The sequence below is a fragment of the Odontesthes bonariensis genome, chromosome 16 (genome assembly GCF_027942865.1).
Source record: "Odontesthes bonariensis isolate fOdoBon6 chromosome 16, fOdoBon6.hap1, whole genome shotgun sequence".
Classification (NCBI taxonomy): Eukaryota; Metazoa; Chordata; class Actinopteri; order Atheriniformes; family Atherinopsidae; genus Odontesthes; species Odontesthes bonariensis.
In genome coordinates, this window is record NC_134521.1 from 22,732,397 (window position 1) to 22,752,399 (window position 20,003).

General features: G+C 42.8%; 1 protein-coding gene across 3 annotated transcripts in view; it reads left to right on the plus strand.

The window, feature by feature from the left end:
- larp1 (La ribonucleoprotein 1, translational regulator) overlaps positions 1-20,003 on the plus strand; it is a 62,907-nt gene that overhangs the window by 18,874 nt on the left and 24,030 nt on the right. For all 3 annotated transcript variants that reach the window (XM_075486620.1, XM_075486621.1, XM_075486622.1), the window contains exons 2-3: positions 6,286-6,350; positions 10,706-10,771. In XM_075486620.1, coding sequence (XP_075342735.1) covers positions 6,286-6,350; positions 10,706-10,771 — 131 coding nt within the window. The remainder of the gene's footprint in view (positions 1-6,285; positions 6,351-10,705; positions 10,772-20,003) is intronic.

Here is a 20,003-nt window from a genome sequence, read left to right on the forward strand (position 1 = left end):
ACATGCAAGTCCAAAATCTCCAATCGTTGTTGTATTGGGTCGAGCTTCTGTGACTACACACCCCACAGCATCTGAGCCATATCATATTCATATTAATCAAACCATTAAATGGTTGGGGGTGGCCTGTGGATGAGGGCCGCTGACGTCGTGGAAGAGATGATTGTAGTCGGTGTGGAAATGTTTAATCACTGGCTCTGAGTGATCACTCAGAACAACTTTGTGGTGAAATGAGCTGGTGGTCTTTGCCGTCTCTGCCGGTACAGTTTAAAATCCCAGGCAGCTATATCTAGACGGCTACTGATTTTTAAACCCCGGAAGACATTAATATTAGAGGTGTGATTCACTTGATTCTAGGCCAAACTTTGGTAATTTGAGAAATCCTCTTGTTTCATTGTTCGGCTAACTGGCAGGTTCACATGACGTCATCAGACGTGATTAGGATCAGCAGCAGACTGCTGAAGCAACATCATGCCTGCTGAGTTATCCAACTGAAACGGTGCCAGCCTATAAGAGGCTTTAATTTATCAGTGAGATGTTGGCAGGTTAAGACGTTTAGCTGCCATCTTTTATACCCAAAAATGTATAGATGAAATTAAAGTCTCTGAAATCTCTGAAAACGTGTTCATGATTTTCAAATTAATCCCCCAGTAAAACGTGAATGGTTTTGATTTTTTTTTTTTTTTTTTTTTTTTTAAAGAGGCACTGGCCCACACGTCGGATCATACGAACCGCTCACATCTGTCCGTTATCAGCCAAATAAACCTACTGCATGTGAAACCATGAACACATTGTGTTTATGATCAAATATCAAATATTTTCATCACTTTTCAACTGGACTCTTCATGAGTTGTTCCACTTCTTCATCGTCTCATCTGAGCTGAAGCTCAAAGTTCCAGCATCCAGGGAACGGGTGACACCGCTAACCGGCCTCATCTTAGCTGCAGCTGCTATTATGCTCCAGCATTTATGACAGGAATGTTTGGAATGGGGTTGTTCTAACTGCGTTACCACTGTGTGAACCGGGGTTTTTGTTCTGACCAAAAATTCTTGAAAATAAGAATAATAAAAAAAACCTGTTGAATGTTCTGTGTATATTTAGCACAACATGGTTTTATTCAGTGTAATTTCAGTTAAATTCAATTTTACTATTGAGCACAAATTCAAACCAGAAATCGTCTCGGTGAGCTTTAGAGAAATTACACGAGTTCATGTCAGTCCAGCTGAAGACGACCATATTTCAGTCCAACTCTTTATGATCCGGTTGCAAATCTTTGTTTGTGTTCTTAAAGCAAATATCTGATTTTCTTTTTCTTTTCTTCGTTTTATGCAGACCTACAGAAAAAGGGATCTATGATCCAAACTGCTTCTGTGGTTTGTTTTTAATTTATTTTTTATTTTCACCTCTTATATAGGGAAAATAGGCAAGGCAATTTTATTTATAGAGCACAATTCATACACAGGGCAATTCAAAGTGCTTCACAGCTACATAAAATCACAAGAAGGCAATAAAATAATTAAAAAGAAATAAAAAATAAAATAAAGAAATTAAAAACCCATTAAAATAATCATTAATTAATTAAAAAGCAAAGAGTGCAGATAAAATACTTTCAGGTGTCATATGCACAGCTAAATAGAACTGTTTTCAGCCTGGATTTAAACATTGTCAGAGTGGAGGCCTGTCTCACATCTTCTGGAAGACTGTTCCAGATTTTAGGGGCATAAAACTGAAACGCAGCCTCACCTTGTTTAGTCCTGACTCTGGGCACCAGCAGGAGACCCCTCCCTGAGGTTCTCGGAGCCCGAGTTGGTTCATATGGCTCTAACATGTCAGAGATGTACTTTGGCGCTTGACCATGAAGAGACTTGTACACAAGCAGAGCTGTTTTAAAGTCTATTCTCTGAGCGACAGGAAGCCAGTGCAGAGACCTGAGCACTGGACTAATATGGTCGTATTTCCTGGTTCTAGTCAGGACTCGAGCAGCAGCGTTCTGGATGTACTGCAGCTGTCTTATAGCCTGTTTAGAGAGCCCAGTGAGCAGGCCGTTACATTAGTCTAACCTGCTGGAGACAAACGCATGGATTAGTCTTTCTAAGTCTGGTTTAGACACTATTCCTTTGATTCTGGCAATGTTTTTTAGATGGTAAAAAGCTGCTGATGTTACAGATTTAATGTGGCTGTTAAAGTTCAGGTCTGAGTCCAATATTACCCTGAGATTTCTAACTTGATAATTAGGTTTTAGAGAGAGTCTCAAGGTGACTGATAACACTTTCTCTTTGTTTCTGTTGGCCACAGACAATGATTTCAGTTTTGTCTGAGTTTAGCTGGAGGAAATTGTTTTGCATCCACACACTGATCTGTTCGATGCAGCGACACAATGTATCTACAGGCCCGTGTTTTCCTGCCGTCAGTGACACGTAGATCTGAGTGTCATCTGCATAGTTGTGGTAGGACACATTATAGCTGCGTATTAGCTGGCCTAGTGGAAGCATGTACAGATTGAACAATACGGGTCCCAGGATTGACCCCTGGGGAACCCAACAATTTCAACAAAGTATTTCCTGTCCTCCAGATAGGACTTGAACCAGTTTAAAGCACAACCAGCCCAGATTCCCACCCAGTCTTCTAACCTCTGTAATAAGGTCGCATGGTCAACTGTGTCAAAGGCAGCACTCAGGTCCAGCAGAACTAAGACTGTGACTCTACTTGCATCTGTGTTCAGGCGGATATCGTTTGTCACCTTGATCAGAGCTGTCTCAGTGCTGTGGTGGGGCCTAAAGCCTGATTGGAAAGTATCAAAAGCATTGTTACACAGGAGAAAGTCACTAAGCTGTTGGTATACAACTTTTTCTAGGACTTTGCCTAAGAATGGCAGGTTTGATATGGGCCGGTAGTTGTTCAGTACTGTGGCATCAAGATTGCTCTTCTTTAGAAGAGGCTTAATGACAGCGGTTTTTAAGGCCTTTGGAAATGTTCCAGTCTGGAGTGAGATGTTGACTAGATGAGCGAGTTGTGGTAACAAACTGCTCAGCACAGACTTTAGGAATCTAGTGGGCAACTCATCAAGGCAGCACGTTGATGAACTCAGACTGCAGATGGTCTCTTCGACTGTTTGGTCAGTAACAGGTGTGAAATGTGTCAGCTCTAGGTGTCTAGCTGGCTGCAGAGTAGTTATTTGTGTTGTGGAAATTATTGCATTTTTAATGCCTTGAACTTTGTCATTAAAGAATGTTGCAAACTCATTACACTTGGATGTAGACATGAGTTCTAAAGGCAGTGAAACTGGAGGGTTTGTTAATCTGTTTACTGTAGCAAACAGGACACGAGAGTTGTTACTGCAGTTTTTGATGATTTCAGAAAAATAACTCTCCCTTGTTCTACGCAAAGTCTGGTTGAACACACATAGCTTTTCTTTGTAAGTCTCATAATGAACCTGGAGCTTTGACTTGCGCCATTTCCGTTCGGCTCTCCGGCACTCCCTTTTTTGTGCCCTGACCGACTCTTCTTTCCTCCATGGCGCCCTTTGCCTACTTTTAACCATTCTAACCTTGACAGGAGCAATGGTATCCAAAACATTTAAGAGACTTGATGTGTAAGAGTTCAACAGATCATCAACATCAGAACACAGGGTGTTCTCAAACCTAATCATTTCCATAAACTGTGTCCCTGTTCTGTCATTTATGAGTCTTCCCCGAACAACTGCAGAACCAGCTGCTGATTTGGGTAAAGTAGATAGGTTTAAGAAAACACAGAAATGATCAGATAAAGCAACATCGACGACATTCACGTTTGAAATAACAACACCCCTTGAAATGAGCACATCTAGAGTGTGCCCTCTGTTGTGGGTGGGCTCAGTCACATGCTGAGTTAGACCAAACATTTCAAGGACAGCAGTGAGCTCTTTAGCTTCCTTGTTATGCGCTACGTCCACATGCACATTCAAATAAATGGCTTCTGCTTTGTCCTGCCCAGCGGTCAACACTGTAGTTTCAGGAAGTTAAATGGCTCTCACACCGTTTCTCAACTTTGTGGCTCAAAACTAAGCAAACGGTTTAAGTGTAAAGTTCAGAAGTAATGTAAATGACCAAAGGTTTGTTGTGTGTGTGTGTGTGTAGGTGGTGCATCACCATTTTCAGTATTTAGGCTCATCCATAACAGCCAGAGTATATCTGCTCTGACTGTAAAACACTACAGACTTCAGTCTTCCTCAGGCTAAACTGTTGTAATGCCCTGTAGCTGCGACAGACTCACCATAAATGTAAAACCCTTGTTAGCCTTGCAACATAAGAAAATAAACATCAGACCCATTAAACTCTGATTACATGAGCATACAGATATCAACTGACCCAATCCATGACTCCATCCACTTTTGTCTGGGTGAGAGTGGCAGTGGCGGTGTGGGGCTAGCTTAAAGTTCACTTCACACAGAATATTGTTTCTAGTTGATTAGATTCCCATTCCGTTAGTACACCTGCTCCCTGCTGAGCTTTACCTCCTTTCTGTCTGCTGCTCCTTGACCCCCCCCCCCCAGCATGTAATGCAGTCAGGCTCTCTGCAAACGTGACCTTCTCAGTGTTTCCCGCAGGAAATTGCTTAGTCAAGGTGGTGAGTCATCGGCCGGGACCAGGGGTTTTGCGCGGATAGCGTTCCGTCGGGTAGGGTGTGGGGGGGGGGTACTTGGAATAGGACGGGGGCTGTTAGAGCAATAACGAAGCTGTTTAAGAGCTGTAACACTTTTTTTATTTACATTATTAACTATTTACATTAATAACCAGTAGGTGTCGCAATTTAAAGTTATCAATGCTGTCTTTTAATGTCTGAGCCTGGCAAAGCATTATTACTTCGGTATAAAAAAATATATATATATTTTTTTTTTTGGAAACGTTGGCAAGGCGGCAGTGCAAGTTTGCTAAGGCGGCCGCCTTAACTATAATGCGCTGCGGGAAACACTGCTTCTGTTGGTCAGTGTTTTGCTTGAGGGTCTGTATGACTTGTAAAAACCAACAAAGAGCTTACTGTAAATGATGGAGGGCCCGTACACACTTTCACTTAGCAGAGCTGAATAATTTAAGATGGCGATTATTCTGTCCAGAAAGTATAGACGGGACCTAAATTTAATTTGACCTCAGTTGGCTTCCTCTGTTCTTTCGGGATGAATGGAATTGGACTCTGCTGTTGCATTTTGTTCTGCTGACATGGCCACCCTCACAGATTGTTCAGTCTCTTGTCAGCAGAGGTTGTCAGTCTAACAAATATTTATGTAATATTTAGCTTAGTAAAGACTTTCTGTCTTTAGATCCACGTTTGGTTTATTTGGCTCTAGATATTCCTGTTTTTATCATTCAGACCCTCTGGAATCTCTTTGTGTTCAGAATAGCCGGTACTCCACCGTCTGTGGTGTCGTCTGCAAAGGATTTCTCAGTCTGCTCTTGTCCCATCGCTGGTGATATCCCTCTATGGGGTCGTCCTTAAGGAGCTTACAGAGATTTACTCTCTGGTGTAAACTGCTCCCTGTGAGCAGCTTTCACTCTTGGTATCAACAAGTGTGGTGATACTGAAGCAGAAGATGGAAGATCACTGACTTCACACAGCAAAATGAGCCCGATTCTTTGGCTGTTAGTAGATTTATTGACTGTAGGAAAGTTGCCATTTTTAGAATTGGACAACAGATTGACCTGAAGCAGACAGATAACTGAATATCTACATGATTCTCTGATGCTGTATGAGTTTCCTTATATACTGAATGGATGGTTATGTAGTCAAACAGATGTATAATCTGAGCTTGTTTTGTACACTCTGCCTTGATTTGGATTAGTTCACACGGTTGTTGGATTTGTGTTATGTGGTCTGCTTGTAGGAACCGGTGTCTTTTTTTTTTTTTCTCTTTCAAAAACTTTTGTGGGATTATTTCTGTCAGTGTTTAGACTTTTTAAGGTGTGGACCTGAGAAAGTTGGTGATCCAACAAATCAGATGTATGTGCTGGCGGCCAGTTTATAGTACACACGCACATGAAAAGCTTTTACTTTCCAAATGCTCGCTCTTTTGTCATGTTCCAGAGAAACTTAGACGAACAGTTAGTAGACTAGATTTTTTTTTTCTTTCTCTTTACTTCACCACAACTTTTGGATTTTTGTTTGAAGCAATTAATACCAGTCAATTTTCTCCATAAAGCACATGTAAAACAACAAACCAAGTGCATGGTTTTAAAACACTTAACAGAAGCTTTTACATGATGTGTGTCTCATGTACGTGGAGCCAGTTGTAACGTCAGCTGTTTTCCCCACAGAGTCGAGTGGCCCTGCCAAGGTGGTGAGAGCAGGGAACCCACCCAAAGCCAGACGTGGAGGAAAGGTAATATTTTCTGTTTGTGTGTCTCTACATTTAATTCTCTACATTGCTCTCACTCACATGTCCAGTAGTAGCCTGGGCGAAAGCCGACTGTTGACTCTGTCAAACAGTCTGGGAAAACCCAAGAGAAATCCGTTTCCATGGAGGGCGGGACCTTACCCAGCAACTTAAATTCATTGGAGTAACGGAGTTCCCTTAACCAATCATAATGTTTAGAAATGACGTTGGTTATGCGCCGAGGTTCATGCTTACTCTCGCGAGGCTCTAGCTCGCGAATCACGCTTCCCACATCCGCTTTCATTATACCGGTACCATTTGATAAATCAAACTTTTCCCAAAGCCAGTTGGAAGGAGAGCTTCGACATCCTTGCCACTAACAAAATTGAAGAGGCATTCCTCTTGCTCTCGTTTTAATTGTGTAATGCTCTCCAGAGTTGAGACAACTTCATGGATAGCTTCTAGCGTTCTTCCGTCGCCATGTTTATTTCCGCTGCGGTTGAACTACAATTATATGGACTACAATGGACTCCGCGCGTGAGTTCTGCGTCACCACTCGCAACTGTTTGCTGATTGGCAAAACACTGAGCGAACCGAGGTAGGGGGATTTGGCCAGACTATGTGCGGAGCCAAAATCTTTGGGCGGAAGTACGTAGGATGGCGTCGCCAGGCTAGTCCAGTAGTACCTACCTGGGTTAAATTTTTTTTTTTTGTGTGTGTAGTTAAAAACACACGACTCCATACTAACTTTTTGCATTGGTTGCACTGGTGCTCCTGACTTTTTCTTTTAGATGTACAGCCACAAAATTTACCACCTCATTAATGTATTTTAAAGATCGCCAGTTTGTCGTCTGTCATCTTCACTGTTAGTTGTGTAAATGATTGACAAAAGGAACACGTGTAGGTAAGTGTGTTTCACAGCACAAACAAAATTCTCAAAAGTTTTAAAACAGGCGCACACAAAGATGGGCTGTGTTCGAAACTGCATACTTCTCCTACTACTCCCACTACTCATACTAACTTTTTGAGTTGATAAGCGAGTTTGAGTAAGCGAGAAGTTCCCGGATGCATACTAGATTCTCCGAAATGTTGAGCATGCATCATGAGGTTACTTCTCATACTCAAACTACCCAAGATGCAACGTGACGTCGCCGATCGTCATTTCCTGTCAAAACGGCAGTTTCAAGCTAGCTACAACGAGGGTAGGTTCACTTCCTGTTTTTAAAACAAAAGCACCAATTGTATCATAATGGCTTTCCCTATGATAAAAGGCAACGGTTATTTTATTTTGTGAAAATAACTGGAAGTGCGTTGCTCACTGCGGCTAGCTTTAGTAGCGCCGAATTCGTGGGAACAAAATTGTAAATAGCCGGTATTTTGTCAGGTTTTCAACACGTTGGGGATCTAAACGACTACTTTCTCGCCTAAAAATGTTTCCAATGTTGCTAAAGTTTACAGAGTTTAGAGCTTAAGCGAAATCAGCTTCAGGCCGGCTGATTTCAGATCGAGCAGGAGTGAAATGCATTGTGGGTAAACGCTCTGCATACTGTCGGATCAATCAGTATGCAGAATGGAAGTATGCAGTTCGAAAGTATGTAGTATGCGGTTTCGAACACAGCCATAGACATGTGGGACAAAAGAATAGTACTATATTGCAGTAAACGGTAAATGTTGGGGACACCAGTGTGACCAAAGGGAAATAGTTTTCTGCAGTCCACAGATTTTAAAATGGTCACACGGAGCCTTAAAATGAAGCAAATTGGTGTCTCGTCCACAGCTTCTGCAGTCACTTCAGTCCAATATTTTCAGCCCTGGTTTAAGAAGAGATTGTAGCTCATTGAGTTGTTATTTTAGAGTAAAGTTCTGCTGTTAAAATGAGAGATGTTTGACATCATTCCTCAGAGGATGGCAGGGTAGTCTACAGTTCCCAAAAGCCAGTTCCAAGAACTGCAAACATGGAAGAGTGAGCATGATAAGAACACAGAATAATGAAGTGGAGGGACCATGAACAAAACATTTTACCATCCTGAGCAAGCATCCTGTTAAGCTTACAAACAGGTCGGATACATACAACAGTGAGGAGTTTCATGACTGAAACTGTGCACTCAACAGATTTATAAAGCAGGGCTTAGTGTTCTTTTAAAAATCGCGCACACGTGCATTAGCCAGATTTCCAGTCACATTTTAACCACGACTGGATTCAGATTTCCCCCCAATTATTCATCTGCATGCAGCAGCGTCTTTTTCGCCACAGCTAAATAGAAATGACAACAAAAACACAGCAAAGAAGAAGCACAATTTCACCAAATGTGACATTAAGACCATGTGAAGTAGAAAATGTCTGTTCTGGAATCACTGTATGAATTCAGGGCAGAGAACCAAAAGTGCATCAGCTCACAGATGGACAGTATGAGGGCAACAGTGGACCCAGCTCTCCTCTTAGCTGTTTTCGAGCAGCACTAGAGCAGCTGTCCTGATCCATAATCCATTTTCACAACAGCAATAACTTACAGTACTCAGTTAATTAAGTTAAGTTTATTATCAGAACATAACTATAAGAAATAAAATTGCACAATCTCACTTTAACACTGAGGCATAAGTGTGCCCTATAAGCACCAGATCCTAAAGTTTGCAGACTGCAGAGTGGGATGCATTAGATGAAGGTCGCTTCTGTGAACAAACTGGGCTGCCAGCTGTCACAAATGGAGTGTGATTCTCATGCAATTGGCAATTTCGGGTGCATTTTTTTTCTTTTCTTATCCAAGTTCACAACATTGGCATTGAAAGAAGGACCAGTAGTACAGAGCTGGCAGCACAGTTCAGGGATGAGCGGTCCTGTTCTTTTCAATGTGCATTCATTATTTACACAGTTGACTATTCAGACAGTCAGAGAATAAACTGACCAAATAAAATGGCAGCAGTCTCCCAACAATTGATTAGAAGTGTAATTTCTGCAAAGATTTCCATGGACTGCAGCGAATTAACCCTACGAGAAAACTGCTGTTAATTTAAATGGACTGTTGTTGTAATAAACCAGAATCTCTGGGGCAGTATAAGTTGCCTCCTCCTCTGACGCTTCCTGGAATGTGCTCGTGTTCTGCGTGAGCAAATGGGACGGCAGATAAAGCAGACGGTCTCCTCGAAGCTGTTCATTCACAACTTTCTCTTTTGGATGGCAGATACAGCTGCTGGAGTACTCCACAGTTGGTAGCCACACCTTAACCTCAAGCTTTTATGGCTGCCTTGTATGCAGTGAACTGTCTCAGAAACAAAACCGAAACTTAAGTCTGGTTTAAGGCTGATTTATGGTCGGAATCCAGGTCGTCTGCGTGTGTGTCGCAGTTAACGCAGACATGCCCCCCCGCCCCTTCCGCAGACACTCTGGTGCACCTCCCCAAAATTGTAACTCACCGCAGACAGTGCCGCAGATATCGCCGCAGGGAGGAGAGAAAGGAGGCCTCTGATTGGTCAACTCTACATCCGCTCTACACTATGCGTATTTCCGGTTTGCTAACCGGCTAATGGTGACGCTAACCGTGCTAACCGTGACGCTTCTTTCGCCTCTCTGCCAGCTCCAGTAGTAGCAATATTTGTCGCCATTGTTGTTGAATGACCTCCGTAACCGGAAGAGAAACACGCCACCCACCACACCCACAATCCTAGCTTGTTCGTGATTGTCCCTCTTGCGTTGTGGCGCGGGATTAACATAGCGCAGACCGCGCTTCAAAATTGGGCATAAATCAAAAATAACTGCGTCATGTCTGCGACAAGCTCACTGCGACACACTGCTGCGAGAGTATACACGGCCCTTTATGGTCGGTGACGCAAGACGCAGCGCAAGCCCTTGCGCGGTTGCAAGCCCCCCCTTGCGTGCTTGCGTGTGTCACCTCAATTTTCTAAACTTCATGCAAGACACAAGACACTATAGAGTAGCCACTCTGGACGCGAGCTCAAGCCACTATCTACATCACATCCGGCGGCGTGTTCATCTTCCGGTTTCATCCCCTAATAAAAGACCGCTGTTTTCAAACGCCAAGGTAGAAAACGAAGAAGCATGAATCCCATAGACATAATATATTATATATATTATGTCTATGATTAATCCACTCGAAGAGAGACTTGCCGAAGAGGTCCTGGCGGTGAATTTCCTTTCATCGTAGTAGGCTTGTCATTGAAAAAATCCGCTGCTCCACCTACTGTCCTGGCGGTGAATCGCCACGCAGCACACGCAACCGCCGACAAAGCTAAATGAAGCATAAACATCTCGAGCCATTAACGCTCCATATGAAATGTTCCTTTATCTGTCACACTGTGACAGCTTCAGTTCTGATGTTTTTTTTTGTTTGTTTTTTTTAACCCAGGTTGGAGATTTTGGTGACACCAACAGCTGGCCGACTCCGGGGGAGATCGCAACTAAAGACATGCAGGTAGGTGTTACTGCTGTTTGTATTGAGGTGCTCTTTGTCTGGGTTGCAACAGAATGAAGACGCAGTGAAATACTGAGCCGCTCACATGTTGCTGCTGCTGCTGCAGCTGCAGCAAACTAACATCCAAACTCTTAAAATTGCTCTGAAAGTGGCTGAAACTCTCAAATGATCAGTAAGATCAACTGACTGTCTCTGTGTGAATGTTAGAAAGGCTGGGAACAGAGGAACCTCCAGGTGATATTAAGCCTCGTTTCCACTATGCAGTCCGGTATGGGTCGGTTCAGAACGGTTCGCTTATTTCAGTGTTTCCACTACCACGAAAGCGTACCGGTCCCATGGAACCCGTTACCATGTCTGTAACCCTTCTGCTTGGGGTACCGAGCACACGGGACCGTTTCCAGGCTCTGCTCTCCGTTGTTGGTGAGGAGGCTGTGCAGCGGGAGCTCGATGGCGCTGTGCCAAACCAAAACGTTTTCCAGCTGATTTAGGGCTGCACGATAATGGCCAAAATGATTATCACGATTATTTTGAGCAATATTGATATCATGATTAATTTCACGATTATTTGTTGATTTTAACCAAAACAAATTTATCTATTTATTTATTTTATCGGCTTATTATAACTGCTTTCACATCCATATTGTGCTACATTCCTGGTAATGTACAAATATGTGCAACAAAATAAAATAGGTCCTCTTATTCACCAAAATTCAGTGCATCTCCTTAAAGAATAAATAAATGAGGCTCGCTTCAATGGATGCCTGAGTTGAGGTTGTGGGATGATTGGTCTTTGCAACGCATTTCTTTATGAGGTGCCACCAGGGACATAAATCAGAATTAACTTCCATATACACATATGAAATTAAACTCTTCCACATACTATACTCAAAACCTTGCACAAACACTAGTGAAAAGCTCTCACATAAACTAGTGAAAACATTTACCTCTTATATAACCTACTCAAAAGCTCTCATACACACTACTGAAAAGCTTTCATATATACTAGTGAAAACCTCTCATACACATATGTCAAACCTCTCATACACATATGTCAAACCTCTCATATACATATGTGAAACCTCTCATACACATGTCAAACCTCTCATACACACGTCAAATATGTGTGGATTTCAGTTGAAACGGAAGGCATTTCAGTGAAACAGGAAGGTGTTTTATTAAACCGAAGTCATTCTGGTTAGCTTCGTGCATTTTGTGCAATCTCCTGCCGGTATTTTATGAAATAAAATAAACGACAATTGCTCAGCCACCCGCTGAATACCGCACACAAACAGCGGCATTACTCAACTTTATTTTGGCTTCAACGGAGACCCTGCAGCTGGCAAAGGCATGCTGCGCTGGCAGGACGGAAAAAGAGATGCTAAGCGGCTATCCACCGAGTCCGGAGCTGGAGTTGAAGTGATCGGTTGCTGCCCAAGCCTTGTAGCATTTGACAGGGTCCTGATCGTCTCCGTTGTAGCATTTGACAGGGTCCTGATCGTCTCCGTTGTAGCATTTGACAGGGTCCTGATCGTCTCCGTTGTAGCATTTGACAGGGTCCTGATCGTCTCCGTTGAAGCTAAAATATTGTTGAGTAATGCCACTGCTTGTGTGAGGTGTTCAGCGGACTGCGGTCACGCCATCTGCGCTTCGGAAAGGCACGGTCGCGCTATCTACAGTTGAAAATCGAGCGCGCGTCTACAGTATTTTAGCTTCAACGGAGACGATCAGGACCCTGTCAAATGCTACAACGGAGACGATCAGGACCCTGTCAAATGCTACAACGGAGACGATCAGGACCCTGTCAAATGCTACAACGGAGACGATCAGGACCCTGTCAAATGCTACAAGGCTTGGGCAGCAACCGATCACTTCAACTCCAGCTCCGGACTCGGTGGATAGCCGCTTAGCATCTCTTTTTCCGTCCTGCCAGCGCAGCATGCCTTTGCCAGCTGCAGGGTCTCCGTTGAAGCCAAAATAAAGTTGAGTAATGCCGCTGTTTGTGTGAGGTATTCAGCAGGTGGCTGAGCAATTGTCGTTTATTTTATTTCATAAAATACCGGCAGGAGATTGCACAAAATGAACGAAGCTAACCAGAATGACTTCTGTTTAAAACTACAACTCCCGGTTTAATAAAACCCCTTCCTGTTTCACTGAAATGCCTTCCGTTTCAACTGAAATGCCTTCCGTTTCAACTGAAATGCACAAATATTTGACATGTGTGTATGAGAGGTTTGACATATGTGTATGAGAGATTTGACATATGTGTATGAGAGCTTTTCACTAGTATATATGAAAGCTTTTCAGTAGTGTGTATGAGAGCTTTTGAGTAGGTTATATAAGAGGTAAATGTTTTCACTAGTTTATGTGAGAGCTTTTCACTAGTGTTTGTGCAAGGTTTTGAGTATAGTATGTGGAAGAGTTTAATTTCACATGTGTATATGGAAGTTAATTCTGATTTATGTCCCTGGTGGCACCTCATATTTCTTGGTCCTCATACATTCATCGTATTGAACTTTATGGTGTATTTTCAAGTGGCTAAAGAGGTTCGTTGTGTTGCTTTGTGGTGCCAACACAACCGTACGGCACTCTTTGCATATCACCTTTTCTTGTGTTGTGTCACTCGCCTTGAACCCAAAATGCTTCCACACAATGGATGACGATCTGGTTCTCGGGACAAGCTTCTCGGCCTCACCCTCTGCCACGTTAGACATTTTTTGTTTTCTCTGTTAAGATTGTTTATAGCTTATAAGCCAGGCTGCTACCTGATGTGGTATGTTCGCCACGTTACTTTGTCCTCTGTAACTAGTGTCTACATCTAGAAACTAAACTGCGCGGTGCAGGGAGCAACTCTGATCGGCTCATGGAGGCATGTGATCAGACAGTGGTTTACGGAGCGCTATTTGGCTTTAAAAAAACACCAGAGAGGGTTAAAGCGGAGGATTTTTGAAAACACCATTAATATGGAGTGTTCTATGGACGGAATGACGCATTTTAAATGTCGCTCGATCATGTGAATTTGCTCGCAGGAAGCCAATATTGTTATCGTGATTAAAATTCGATATATTGTGCAGCCCTAAGCTGATTGCCGCAAAAATGGCAGAGAGTGGTTTCAACTGGAACCCGAGCCAGTGTGGCATTAAGCTGAAGAAGCTTGGAGGTTGAGGTTATTTGCTGTTATATGCTTTTTACGCTTCGGCACGCACTCCGCCCACCCCTGAGGGTCCCCTTTGTACAGTGGGAACGCAAGCGACCCATACCGTTCCGAACCGACCCGACTGCATAGTGGAAACGAGGCTTTCGTAACACTTTGGTCACATGAAATATGAGTAAACAATTGAAACAAGAACACAGTAAAACTGAGTTTTTTAATTTATTTAAAAAAAAAAAAAAAATTCACCGTTTTAAAGGTTGAATAGTTTCATCTTTATGTTTTCATGACATGCATCAACTACCTTAGAGTACTGGGTTTATCACTTGGTGCTTTCATACAGCTATGAGTTTAATTGAGATGAGCTGTGGTGACTTTGTGTCAGGAAAACATCCTTCACGGTGACAGAGGCAGGAAGGGATTGTCGTCTCCTTGTTACTAAGCCCATAGTCATATACTTTATAACAGAAAAATTTCGAGATAAACAGATGATGATGTTCACCCAAAGAGTTTCTCAGAAGCTTCAAGTTACAGATGATATTTGCCAGCCAATCAGGACGAGCGGCCCAGCTTGCCCTGCTCCTCTTAACTGCAGTGGGTGAGTGTAGTTTCCACAATAGGTACTTTAGTGGTTGTGGCTGTAATTACACAGCAGTTAAACTGTACGACCAGACAGAGCAGTCTGTCTTTGTCCCCGGAGCTGCCTGTGACTTTTTATTTTTTTTTATTTTTTATGGTGAGGCTCAACACCAGGCTGTGACGTCTGAAACTGTAGAGACGAAACAAGGATGGCTGACCTAAAGTAGACCTCAGGGGAAACGTTACACTAAAATGGATAATCATTAACTGGTAAAAGACGTTTGGAGAAGAGGACTCTGATCTCATTTCAGACACAAGGAAGTACAACTTAAAAAAAGATGTGTAGGTAGACATACTTCTTCAATGTGCAGTGATGTTGAATAATTGATCTAAACAGAGGACCACAGAAACCAATTCTATGGTTTTATTTTGCAACTCAAGCAAACACACTACAACATTTAAACCTGTGACTGAACTAATACTGGACTAATGGATCAGCTGATCAGTGCTCCCTCAATTACAGCAGATAATTATTTTCCATTTATGGTGACTCAGTGTCCATGTACTGAACGGTAGATAAATCCTCCGTGAAAACAACAGTCCGAAGCCTTGATATCGAACATCATACCCCGCATGTAGCTGTTTGGCTTTTCCCGGTTCGTTGTGGGTCGTGCACAGCACAGCTTGACAGTTGTTTGGCTCCTAGCTCCGGTCACCCACCCTCTATCGCTCTCCCTGGGCGGTCAAACCCTCCGTGGCATTCCTGCCCAACAGTCGACCACACTTACGGGCTGCCCTGGGGGATCAATGGACTTGGATGTTGGGTACAGCCTCACAGAATCGTAACTTCAGCGCTCTCAACCTCGGGTAGCTCATGTCCGGGTAACCAACTGTCCTTCTTGCTCTTATAGAAGCATGAGGGCTTTGAGAGCCGGGGCTCTATTTTGAGTCTTGATAATGATTCGACAAATGGATAGAAGAGCTTTACCATCATCAAAGACGTACAGAATGTGAGGTGCCACATTCTTCTGATCTGCATTCAGAATGTCTTTCTCTTTGAGTTATTACAGCAGGCTGGAGCTCTGTGCATTGTACACGAAACCAACTAAAAAACAGTTTATAGGATTTGGGTAGAAATGTAGTCTTAAACAGTGGCGGCTCCTCCATAGGGGCGAATTGTGCGACGCACTACCAAACACGGAGTTTTTTTTTTTTTTTTAATCTAGTTGCTAAAGTGGGACTAATCTGCTGTAGGCAAACTGGTTGTATATGTCATTGTCCAATCAGATTAAGGTCGCGTCTGGTGTTGCTACGCCCATTTTGTGCGATTTCTGTCAGGGTCGAATTTGCACCAGGAAGCTCCCATTGACTTGAATGGGACCTCGGTTTTTTTCAAAAATCCTGCTCCCAATGCATTTTCCATGAGGGTTTATGTGCTCGCACAAACGACGCACAACGTGCTTTCGTCATATGTCTGTTGCGCGGGACCATGAACGTTCTACTTGTTGTTGTAACATTGTGGTTTTCAATAAAGAAAAAAAAAAAAAAAACATTCTATGAAGAAGATGGCGAGTGTCGAGTGAAACAATACGTTAGTGTTTCTGACAGAAGTTCCCTTTAGTCGTCGTACTGATGCGGAGAAGGAAGTTTGGAAGAATTTTGCAGGATTTTCGGGCTCGCCTTGCGAGGCAAAGATGAAACCCAGGGCTCCACCAACCCTGCTATTTTTCCAGGTAGTATAACTTACCCTTTTGTGCTCAATCGTTGACTTGTAATGATTTAAATCTTTTATATAATGTTGACAATGATAGCAGAATGTATAATGACACATTCATTGTTAACGGTGCAGTATTATATTTAAAAAAGAGAGAAATCTCACATAAGTAAGCTGCACTTAACCATGTTTGACAACTGGTTATACTTTTCTAAGTCATATTTTCCAAAACTTCAATAAACACTTGACTTGGATTTATATGTTGTCATTTTAATTACATTCTTTAGAATGAAAATTGAATGAATATTATCATTAAGAGCTTATGTGTCTACTTATCTCATAGAATCCTGGAACAATATGAGGAAAATAAATAAATAATGGTTAAGGTGTAATATTAACTGATTGGCAAATTGTGCAAAACATAACAAAAAATTATTTAAAATTATTACAATAAATTATGCTACCTAGACAAATATACCTCAGTCCTATGGACTTTTATGGTACTTATGGACATAACGGGGGAAATTGCAGTCACTTTGGTTATTTGGCAGACCAAATAACCCCTCGACTCTGCGTTGTGTTTATATAAGGAAGACAAGGAATTTCTGGATGATTGGACATTTTATTTCCTGTGTGGGAGCATAACAGGTTTGCATCAGTGCAATCGGTTCGGCTTCACACAGCACACTCTGATGCAGCTTTCACAGACTGGAAATTGCACTACCTAAAAAAAATGTCAGGAGCCGCCACTGGTCTTAAAAGAGAAAGTCATGATCGGACCAAGCTACATAGATGCATTTAAATGTATGTAAAGAAGTACATTCTTTGTGAGTAACGTGCAGAGTCTGCAACCACACGGTGAAATGAGGGAGGAAAATCCTGCAGAGGAAGACTGGTTCTAAAAAGAAACACAAAGGACTGCGCCACCAACGAAAAACCGGGTGGACCGATGTGAGACCAGGTTCAGTGAGGAGGTGCGTTTGTACAGGCAGCTGTACGAAACTGCAGTGAAACAGCACAGGGAGCACGTAAACTCCCAAAACTGGTGGACAGAGATTGGCAGAACTTTGGGGAAAGAGGGAAAGTTCTGTAAGAATGTGTGGAGGAAGCTACGGGACAGATACGTGAAGGCAAAGAAGAGGGCAGAGACTCAAAAAGTGGTGATGCCGGGGGCTTCAGACCATCACCTCTTTTAACTGAATTAAAAAATTAAAATTATCCGAATACTGCAGCAGTATCATTAATTACAGTGTTCCTGCTCTTCATTGTTTTCTTCTCCACTTTCGTGGTTGTAGAGTAGCGCTAACCTTCACGTAGCAGCGCCACCTCTGTGACGGAGAAAATTGCAACGACTTGCGCCACTATACATGCGGGCACGAACTCGTGACGTCATTAACAGCGGTCGCGCGAGCAGACGCAGCAACCATGCTAGAGCCTTAAAGGAGAATTCCGGCATTTTTTTAAACATATCCCATCTTTTGGAGACCAAGGAAAGTTTGCCAAAGGGAAAACCGCGAGAAATTTTCATGCCCGCTGCGCAAAGTTGTCCGATTGCGCTGAATACCATGAAAGCGGGCTCTATCGGGCAATCTTTTAACCTTTCCTGAGGCTCTTAACGTGTATCAAAATACTTTTTACCGAAATGGCCGTGGTGTCAGTAGCAATACAATTCAACCCAGGGGCTAACCATACCATTAGCTAGCACAGACATTATAAATTTTGAGATTTCAAAAACGGCGCTCTTACCTTTCTCAGCTTCCGTGTTCCACAGGCGTGCGCACAAATTAATTGATCGCCGAAGTCATACACTATAGTATTCCAAAATTGTCTTTTTGTCCACCAAAAACGACCCTCGGGAACCGAACTACACATTGCCATGTTTGTTATTGTTTCCTATCGAACAGCTGACTCGTTTCAACACCCATATTCGCCGTGATGTCATGACCTGTCACATGACTGCACCTTCGCCCATTATTCAGCTGCGGGAATTAAGAACCCTCTGGATTTTATTGGAAGCAATTTCGAGATGGATAGTTCGTCAGATTCTGATGTTGGAATGGAAGAGTTTGATGGTCGGGGTTATCTTTTTGAACCAGAATACACTGATGAAGAGTTGTTGGCACACGATGCAGCGAGGATGGCTCAAACCGATGATCCAGAAACGGGAGCTGCTGCTAGGTCACGCATTGGGGAGACATGGTGGTGCAGATGTGGACATTGTATTGCACTGACCACAGAGGAAGACAGTACTTTGGAATACTATAGTGTATGACTTCGGCGATCGATTAATTTGTGCGCACGCCTGTGGAACACGGAAGCTGAGAAAGGTAAGAGCGCTGTTTTTGAAATCTCAAAATTTATAATGTCTGTGCTAGCTAATGGTATGGTTAGCCCCTGGGTTGAATTGTATTGCTACTGACACCGCGGCCAATTCGGTAAAAAGTATTTTGATACACGTTAAGAGCCTCAGGAAAGGTTAAAAGATTGCCCGATAGAGCCCGCTTTCATGGGAATCAGCGCAATCGGACAACTTTGCGCAGCGGGCATGAAAATTTCTCGCGGTTTTCCCTTTGGCAAACTTTCCTTGGTCTCCAAAAGATGGGATATGTTTGTAAAAATGCCGGAATTCTCCTTTAAGACGTCCATTCTGCAAACACTCTTCTATAACATATCCTGGTGTCCCCTTCAGTTGCTGGTCAGCCTGGGGATGCATCTAATATGTGTCCTCTTACAGTAACAGCAGCAGCCAGTATCCCTCAGAGCTGTTTCCTATTTCTGCTCTCTGGGTGATAGTGTGTCACTAGACGAGCAACCCGGTAACCCCCCTCCCCCTCCCGTATTTTAAGCATCCAGGTATGAGTGAACATGATGGAGACCACATTACTTTGAGTAGGAAAATAAATGTGGGTCATGTCATCAGCACCAGAAATAACCAGCTGGTCCAGTGGCAGAAATCGAAAGTGGAGGGGTTTGTTTGAGGGTAGTGACCAAGGGCTGGGAGAGGATGCCCTTTTAGGGACCCCCTTCCAAAAGAAACCTCCACTGGATCTTAGCTGCTGCTATTCATAGGGATGCTGGAGTGCACCGTCTATCAAGTAACATTTAAAGCTGTAAATCAGCCACAGAGCTCCTCTGATTATTCCCACTGAAATCTGATAAAGGCGGGGTTTTTGATGACTGTGCTTCAGTGTTCAGCGCTGTGCTTAAAGTTAAACGTGAGACTTTCTGCTGTTAATTGCACTATCATCACATTATTATGTGACAGCTATTAGATCAACCATTTAACAGTGTGAGGGTACAGCTCGGTCAGTTGTTAAATGTTAAAGTGTAATTAGCACATCAATACACATGCTTTGCCGAAACCACTTGTCAATGTGTCACTGATGATATGGAAAGGGAAGATATTGAAGAAAACAATTCCTACTCACCAATATCACCGAGTCAGTGGTCCCAAGAGGGATTATGGGAGACGGGTGAGGCAGTGAAGCAGGTGACACTAACTCAGAAAACTTGCTGCATTCAGTGTCATTACAGAATTTTAGGTCAGACAGTTCTTTTTATGTATATCAACTTTAACTGTACGTCATTTTTGTTAAATGTTTCAATAACTTTTACACATATGGTGTGTAGTTTGCAAATGTGCGTTAGAGGAAATTTAATGTATCAGATCTCGACATATCTGCAGATAACCCATCCTAAAAGAAAAGTTCAACCGAGATCAACAAATGATCATTTTTCAAATATATTTTACATGAAAGGCCAAGCACTCGTTCTTCATCACCTTTCAAAAG